The sequence below is a fragment of the Solea senegalensis genome, linkage group LG11, assembly GCF_019176455.1.
Source record: "Solea senegalensis isolate Sse05_10M linkage group LG11, IFAPA_SoseM_1, whole genome shotgun sequence".
Classification (NCBI taxonomy): domain Eukaryota; kingdom Metazoa; phylum Chordata; class Actinopteri; order Pleuronectiformes; family Soleidae; genus Solea; species Solea senegalensis.
The window spans coordinates 13,106,111-13,115,227 of NC_058031.1; the positions used below are offsets into that span (position 1 = coordinate 13,106,111).

General features: G+C 41.1%; 2 protein-coding genes across 9 annotated transcripts in view; both read left to right on the top strand.

Moving 5' to 3' along the window:
• scn8aa (sodium channel, voltage gated, type VIII, alpha subunit a) overlaps nt 1–7,847 on the top strand; it is a 43,410-nt gene extending 35,563 nt beyond the window's left edge. For all 5 annotated transcript variants that reach the window (XM_044038034.1, XM_044038037.1, XM_044038033.1 and 2 more), the window contains exons 22-27: nt 786–1,070; nt 1,339–1,392; nt 1,633–1,770; nt 1,855–1,959; nt 2,083–2,353; nt 2,483–7,847. In XM_044038034.1, coding sequence (XP_043893969.1) covers nt 786–1,070; nt 1,339–1,392; nt 1,633–1,770; nt 1,855–1,959; nt 2,083–2,353; nt 2,483–3,642 — 2,013 coding nt within the window. In that variant the 3' untranslated portion in view covers nt 3,643–7,847. The remainder of the gene's footprint in view (nt 1–785; nt 1,071–1,338; nt 1,393–1,632; nt 1,771–1,854; nt 1,960–2,082; nt 2,354–2,482) is intronic.
• samd11 (sterile alpha motif domain containing 11) overlaps nt 1–9,117 on the top strand; it is a 1,171,052-nt gene that overhangs the window by 1,069,312 nt on the left and 92,623 nt on the right. The gene's annotated exons all lie outside the window — the stretch shown is intronic.

Here is a 9,117-nt window from a genome sequence, read left to right on the forward strand (position 1 = left end):
ATTACTGGCTATGATTAACTTACGGGAAACCAGATTGGGTTATTAGAAAAGAATAGATTTTGGGGTGGCTTTTGGGAATCATAGTGTTAAAAGAAAACTGTCATGATTTTACATTGTTTGACTCGAGGGGATTATGTTAAGGGGTCTGTTAAGTTAAGAATGTTGACTGACTGAGGGGGGGGGTGGTAAACAATGGACACTTCATAGTGGTATGGCTAAACACTATTAATCAATGTTTTATAGGTGTTACTTTAAAGAGTTAACATTAAGTAATATATACTGTATATCTTACATGATATATTATAAACGGGGCCCATTATGTCAATGACTCTTGCCATCATTTTCTGTAAATGTTTTGTATTTATACATAAATAAATTGAATTTAAAGGTGAAATAACACCAGAAGCATTTAAGTTTTTTAGGATACATGCATGGGGGTGTGTGAGTATCCCTTTAGCATTTCTATCCACATGCTTCAACAGATCAAAGACCATCTGCAAGTCACATCAGTGCTGTTCTAATTAGAATGGGACAGATAGTGCAGTCCTGCCCATTAATTCCCATTAATTCCTCACACAATCTCAGTGATTATTTTTGGCTACATGCAACCATAATGGCAGCACCGTTGCTCTTAATGCCACCTGTAATAAATATCTTAATAGCAGTTTTTGGTACAATGTGTGATGCCATAACAGTATGTCGTGTCTTGTTGGAGGGGATGACTGACATACTTTTGTTTCCTGTTTCTGACACTGTGATATCCTGTCTTCCCTGGTCTGGTCTAGGTGGTAGTCAACGCCTTGGTGGGTGCCATCCCTTCCATTATGAATGTGTTGCTGGTTTGCCTCATCTTTTGGCTGATTTTCAGTATCATGGGTGTCAACCTGTTTGCGGGGAAGTACTACTACTGTTTCAATGAGACAGCCGAGGCGTACTTTTCTGTTGAAGATGTCAACAACAAGAGCGAGTGTGAGGCCCTCATTAACCTAAACCATACTGAGGTCAGGTGGAAGAACGTCAAAATCAACTTTGACAATGTGGGCGCCGGCTACCTGGCACTGCTGCAAGTGGTGAGAGTGTTGCTCCTCCTCTCTTCTACAACTCTGTTTCTTCATTTAACTTGTTTTTCTATGTGCTTGTAACGTTTTTTCTGTTGTATTGTTGCTGCTTCAAATTCCATTTGTTCTTCATCCACTTGTGTCTTTCCATGCACAAGCTCTATCGTCGGATATGCAGTGATGTCCATCTGAGTTTGATTTTTTTTTTAACTCATAATTTTCTTTGTACTATTGTTTTTTGTTTCCACAAATGTTCTGAATTCTTTTTTTCTTTTGAAAGGCCACGTTCAAAGGCTGGATGGACATTATGTATGCTGCTGTGGATTCCAGAGAGGTATACTTGTTACTTTTTCAGAAAATGAGTATGTCAGTGTATCTCAGCTTATTAGTTAGCATGCAATAGATCGGGATTTTTACACACTTATACGCTTATGATGCGACCGACAGCATCAAGCTGGCTTGTTGGAGCATGTAATTATCTTACATCTAAAGAAATAGTGTTGATATTGTCATTAACAAAATATTTTCTTTAAATTGGATAAATACTACCTTCACCATTTCATCTCCCTTTAAGGTTGAACACCAACCAGACTACGAGGTCAACATCTACATGTACATCTACTTTGTCATATTTATCATCTTCGGCTCCTTCTTCACCCTTAATCTCTTCATTGGTGTGATTATCGACAACTTCAACCAGCAAAAGAAAAAGATAAGAGCCATTCTGCCTCCTAATAGTGTATTTTCCATTTGTGTAGAGTACGATTATAACCATGTTTTTTGTTTCTCTCTTTACTTTGGAGGTCAGGATATCTTCATGACAGAGGAACAGAAGAAGTACTACAATGCCATGAAAAAACTGGGCTCCAAAAAGCCACAAAAACCTATTCCTCGGCCACAGGTATGTTTTTCTCTGGGTCACTGCTTTTAATTGGTTGTTCAGATTAATTATCACACATTGCAGTTGGTTGAATCCTTATTAAAATGTCTCATTCATTACTCTTTCTGCCCTCTCTATTCACAGAATAAGATCCAGGGAATGGTGTTTGATTTTGTGACACAGCAAGTTTTTGACATCTCCATCATGATCCTCATCTGCCTCAACATGGTCACCATGATGGTGGAAACAGATGATCAGTCAAATGAAACAGAGGACATCCTCTACTGGGTCAACTTCATCTTCATCGTAGTCTTCACCACGGAGTTCCTGCTCAAGCTCTTTGCCCTTCGCCACTATTACTTCACCAATGGCTGGAATATCTTTGATGTGGTGGTGGTCATCCTGTCTATTGTTGGTGAGTGAGTGCAGAAGACAACACAAAGCAGTGAAGGAGACGTTTAAATATGACACTTGTTGAAGTGTGTGTGTTTTGACTGTTTTCTCCTCCTTTGTTTCACACTTTCCTCCTCCTCCTCCTCCTCAGGTATGTTCTTGGCTGACATCATTGAGAAATACTTTGTGTCACCCACCCTATTCAGAGTGATCAGGCTGGCTCGTATTGGACGTATCCTCCGTCTGATCAAAGGAGCTAAAGGCATCCGAACATTACTCTTCGCTCTGATGATGTCACTGCCAGCCCTGTTCAACATCGGCTTACTGCTCTTCCTCGTTATGTTCATCTTCTCCATCTTCGGCATGTCCAACTTTGGCTATGTAAAGCATGGCGCAGGCATTGACGACTTGTATAACTTTGAGACCTTCGGCAACAGTATGATCATCCTCTTCATGATCACTACATCAGGTGGATGGGATGGCTTGTTGCTGCCAATCCTCAACTACCCACCAGACTGCAACCCCAACTTGGAGAACCCTGGTACAAATGTGAAGGGTAACTGTGGAAATCCCTCAGTGGGAATCTTCTTTTTTGTCATGTACATCATCATTTCTTTCCTGATTGTGGTCAACATGTACATTGCCATCATCTTGGAGAACTTCAGCGTGGCCACAGAGGAAAGTGCTGACCCACTGAGTGAGGATGACTTTGAGACCTTCTACGAGATCTGGGAGAAGTTTGATCCCACTGCCTCTCAGTTTATTACTTTTGCCAAGCTTCCTGACTTTGCCGATGCACTGGAGCACCCACTCCGAGTGCCAAAGCCCAACACTATAGAACTAATTGCCATGGACATGCCTATGGTGAGTGGCGATCGCATACACTGCCTGGACATCCTGTTTGCATTCACAAAGCGTGTACTGGGTGACAGTGGTGAGCTGGACATGCTGAGGCAGCAGATGGAAGAGCGATTTGTGGCTGCCAACCCCTCCAAGGTGTCATACGAACCCATCACCACCACTCTCCGCCGCAAACAGGAGGATGTCTCTGCCAGAATTATTCAGAATGCATACCGCGCTCACCTCATCAGACGTGGCATCATCTTCAAGCGCCACACTTTTACTAACAATAAGCTTGAGAATGGTGGTACCAACCAAGAGAAGAAGGAGAGCACACCTTCCACAGCCTCTCTCCCCTCTTACGACAGCGTGACCAAACCTGACAAGGAAAAGCAGGACGAAAACAAGGAGGATTTTTCCAGAAAAGAGAAGGACAAAAACCAAAAAGATGAGTGGGAATCCAAGTGTTAGGGTTCAGTGACTCCAATTCCAATAAAAACAGCGAGATGAGACTCTGAGCCCAAACCCAACAAATGTAGAAAAAGTGATCATTTGCAAGTGAGAAAACAACTACAACAAAAACATACAAAAAAATGTTTACAGTATTTCAAATACTACGGGGACAATGTTGTTTCTTATGTCATCAAAGACAGCTGAACCAAACACAATCAGTTTACCATGGGACTTTTGCTGCATAGTGACCAAGTTCATAGAAATGAAAAACAAATGCAAAGTGAAAAACAATGACTATAAAGTGTGCTGGCCAATGACACGTGTTTCTTTGGGGACCAACTGCCAAGGCACAGAATTCTCTGCTAGATGAATGGAGAATTGCAAAATCCCTGCCACCACCAAGTGTGGAACCCCCACAGCAAAGTGCTAATGCTGTGGGTCCGGATTACACAGACCCCCACTAGAACTGTGTTAGCAGTCTAACAGAGGGTCTGTAACACTGAGTTTACCATCTTTATCAAGAAGACATCAATCAAGCAAGCAAGTTTAGTTAGGAGGCAAACACTTGTGAGGGAGGAGGTAAACCCAGACCCGCAGACAAAGATTTTTTTGTTTGTTTGTGCTGAGTATACTTGCATCTTTACATTATTTGAGCAGCAAAAAAAGATAACATTTAGCCCATGTCACTAGTCGTTTCATCTACTCTTTGTTATACTGACACTGAAAAAGACATTCTCTACATGGGCTTTCACACTGACCAGGGTTGGGGTCAATAGTCACTGTTTTGACTTGGGCTGAAGGAAACTTGCTCAGACTGAGTTGCAGATAAATATTAATTATTGTGCTCGTTCAATGCATAGAAATGACTTGCATGAAGGCATGTTTTGATCAGGAATCATGCATGAGTAATCATAGTCCACAAGACACTTCATTCTCAAACCACTGCAGTGGCTTGACTATAAGTTTGAGGCTGTCCACTGGGAAAGTTACAAGAACTGTAAATGGAAAGCAAATATTATGTTAATGATATGCATATAGAATATTGGGGGAATGATATTCATATATCCCACCTTTCACTAGTTTTTTTTGGGTTTTTTTTTCAGTTGACCTTAATCTTCAGATTCAGCCTATCATCAAACTTTCAGGTGAATGAAGGATGAAAGCACTCAGAGGCAATCAGATCAGTCAATTTCACAAACCAGAACCTGTTTTTTGCTGCTCTGAATGTGAATAGATTTGAAAGAGTGTGTGATTGTCAAGAGGGAAGCAGAATATCTTCATGTTGAGGATGCACAGATTTGGAAGGCCTCGTTAGAATGAAGTGCTGAACCAAATCCTGGGCTTACACCTTGTTTATTTACTTCCATCACACAGTCACTCTCCTGACTTTCCTGTGGTCCCTGTTACGGCAGGTGATGTTCCAAGCCAAGGAATCCATATCTGGCATCAATAACGCTTTGGTGTGCTCAAGTGTCAACAGAAAACTCATCTACCGCTGCATTTCCTGAAGAAGGGACAAAATATTTTTTTTTTTTTCTGTTATTCTTTGCTTTGTTTTTGATATTCGTTTTGTATTGGGCTTGTGGAAGAATGGAAAACCACATCAGACTGTACTTCCAGTAATTTATTTCATACGAGTTTATGTTTTGAGCTTTTCTGACAATTTGAGTTCTCAGTGTTGGGGGGGAAAGCCTTGAAGTCCTTCTCTGATGTCCTTGGTATACAATCATTCTCAGAAAAGGCTTGATCAGTGAGAGTGACACTGGCCATCTGAAACAGCAGAGTTAGCAGAGAGTTATCACAAGGACATGCCTCGTCATGTATGAACGTTGGATGGCCATGAAGGGCTTGTGGTTTTGTCCACAGACTCAAATGGATTTTGTTTGATATTACAGGGAGGTGAACGGTGATAAATAATGGTATGAATAGGGACCAATAAACCGGTAGAGCTGCTCCCTTCAGGGTTTTAGACTGACTGCCATGGGAGCAGGAGAGAAATGCCAGAGCAGAGGTGGATTTGGCTTTGATCTGAGTCAGAGTGCTGAAAGTCCCATATTTGTCAGTGTATCATTGTGCTTTTGTGGGACCTCTTAAAACACTGTGTGGTGTTGGACCCAGGCTCACACCATCTTTTCACATACAAGCAGGCTTTCAAATGCTATCACCCGCTTCAAAAATATTCAGCCAGAGATGGAGGTAGAAACCCAACACTAGCCATGATAAAACATCAGCAGGCCTCACATCGATGCAGCTATGTTGTATAATAAGCTTCGTGGGTGTTTTTCATTAAAAAAAAAACAAAAAAAACACATACAAAAACGGAGGCTTTGTCAAGTGGTCGTCAAGACACAACTGCCTCCAAATGTATTCCTGCCATTTCTTTTCTACACAGGAGTGAGGATCCTATTTCTACATGGATGACCGGACATAGATCTGGCGTCCATCGTCACACCACTAATGCTATTTGGTGTGTTTAACACTGCCTGTACCAGAATCTCCTTGTCCGTAACAATACCTGAGTTCTGTTTACAATATGAGATCTCCGAATCAGTTTGTCTGCTGTACACTGAAACCAAATACATTCCCAATGAAAACCACAGGAGTAGTGAGTAATGTCATCCAATTTACCCATGTTCGACTTGGATGTAATGTTTTAGAATGACACATTCACACTTGTAAAAGAATATCAAAGAAAAAAAAAAAAAAAAGACAAAAAGGAAAACACAAAAACACATATATGTACAGTGCAGGCTATGATGTAAATGGCACAATCGCTGAAAAAGAACAAACTTTTTGAGAGAAACTATAAATATTGTATTATATTCTTTTATTTTATCAGCATGCTTTGTTGTGTTCTCTTTTTTTTTGTAAATACGGAATTTTAAAAATGTTACTACTAATAATCAAAAAAGAAAAAAGAAAGAAAAAGAATAATAACAACAATATAGAATGGCTTCCAGCTATGCCCTTTGTCACATTTGTTAACTTTTGGATTTTTTGAGACACTTTTCACTTTGTTGACAGAAATTGAATGATATATATATATAGATATTATATAATACAAAAGATATATACATGTATACATATATGTCTATATGTATATACATAAAACAGAAGAACACTGTTTGTCACATTTGATTTATGTGCAACACATTCAGTGGATGTCTTTCCAGCACCCTTCTATGTTGGGGAATAGCTCATGTGCTGTTACTGGAGCTGCTTGCCATGGATTGTAGCCTGATCATAATGAAAGGATAATGTTACCAGCACATTTCTCACTTACTGTCATATTTGTCACCTTCACTGAATATACAGGACACACCCACTGTCATGGACACAAACTCACACAGGTGACACTCATCTCTGTCCACCAACTTTACCAATAGTCTCTTCCCAAAGAGGACATCAGCTGGTGTAACTGACTGCCTCATCCACCTGAGACCCTACCTTCCCCAGGGCCTCACCCCACCCAACCCCACACACACACACACACCAGTGCCATTACGACTCAACATTCATACAATCATGTACTTGCTTCTCATCCTCACATTATTTTTCATGAATGATTTGTTTCTAGTGTTCCACTCAATGGCATGTGCCTTTTTTTCTGCTTTTTCTGCAAATTTAAATGTCGATGCCACATTGGGAAAGGATAAGAAAAACTAAAACGGGGATAAACAAAAGAAAATTAAACACAAACTGTGGAGGGTGGGGGGGTTCGAGGGTGAGCACAACATTAATCAGGGATGTCGAGTCAGAAAATACTGCCAGAGGATCATTTAGACACCCTACTTCATCTTAATATTCAACAATGTGTGATGTTAACAGAAAAACAGCTAACTCAAAAATGTCCTGTTCCTAGTGCTATGTGTGTCACCCACTTGGCTTGTGAAAAAGCAGCTTGCCTTCTATATTTCTGTTTTATTTCTTCTGTATTTTTGTTTCCATCTGAGATTTATTTTTGTATCAGTATGTGTTTATAGGACTCATTCCCTTTTTTTTTTCAAGCATGGTTTCTTATGGGCGTTTTTAATTTTTTCCTTTTTTGCTGAAAAATGTGTGCTTCTCAAACAGTTGTTATCATTTGACACCGTGATAGAGAATATACAGTACAATATGATGGTGTGTTGCACAACCACTTGGACTCTTGGTAAGAATATATGAAAGATTGTCTTCATTTGAGCACGAACCTTTTTATTACCAATAAAGCAGCCTTCCAGTTACAACGTGTTTGTTTCTTGCTGAATTGCTGACGTCTGAATATGACATTTTCTGATTTAAAAGAGATTAAGTGCACATCCTTGTCCACTTTGTGTAGTGGTCGCCATTTTGTGTGAATTATTTTACTTTTGTGAAGCTGTATGTGGATGCAAGTAGAAAACATCCTGTGAAATGGAGCTGAGTGCTGCTGTGGTAACAGGGTCATGAAAGGCAGCCTTTAAATGCAATGGACTTATTGGATTTGTTAAGAGCCCTGTGTTAACCCCCCCACAGGCAGAGGATGGACTAAAGCCCCATTACTATGCAGTCCATCTGTACTGCGTTACTCCTGTTTGTGGTTGGCCATAAAGTAAACAGTTCAGAGGTATGATATTACAGTTATCACCCCCATAACCTCACAGCCTCATGTGAGATGGGTTGAGATACAAAGCCATGCTGGTATATATTGATTTGTTTGTACTATGTTGAGGGAGGGAGTCCTTTTTGGAGTTATGGGTGGAATTGCACGTAAATGATGCACAGAATCGTCCTCAGGCAGACTCTGGAAAGATGACAAATTATACAAATGCTCTCTCTCTTTAATCACATGACACATTCTGTCTCCCTGGATGTTTTTTTCTTTTTCAAATCATCCGGATTCTTCTCAACTCTCGGCACCTTCTCCAGTCCCCACCCTTTCCTTCATCTCAGTGGATTTTTCTGCTGTGATTTATGTTTACTGACCTACTGTATGTGTCTCCGTTACACACATGTGGGCAATTGGATCCTGTTCCTTATTGACCATCGGCACTCTCTATCCTATAACTTCCCTGCCATGCTCCAGGATGATGAGTGAGAGAAGTGTGTGTGTGTGTGTGTGGGAAGAGAGAGTCAGAAAGGGAGGGGGTGGGGGAGCACTGCAGTGCAGATAAATTAATGCAGCAGTCGAGGCTGAGTCAGCAGCACACTCCCAGTTTGGCCCAGTGCCTCCATCAGTGTGTGCATATGCGCGGCTGCCTAGGAGACCAGCTCCCGCGCTCCAAAAAAAGAATTTCACCAAAAATAACAACCAATTTTTTTCCCAGCCTAAAATTAGGATCCTTCACGGCACCTGAAAGAGCGACGCGCCGGCGGCAGTCGCGGTCTGCGCAGAGCAAAGGAGGAGCTGTCCTTGGTGCTGAAAACGGAGCGGGGAGACCGAACCTCCTCTGTCCGGGTTATCTGGGTGGGGTTGCATCAGAGGGGGTTACCGTTGGCTGACGTGAAATAAAACCCAGTCATATAAACGTGTTT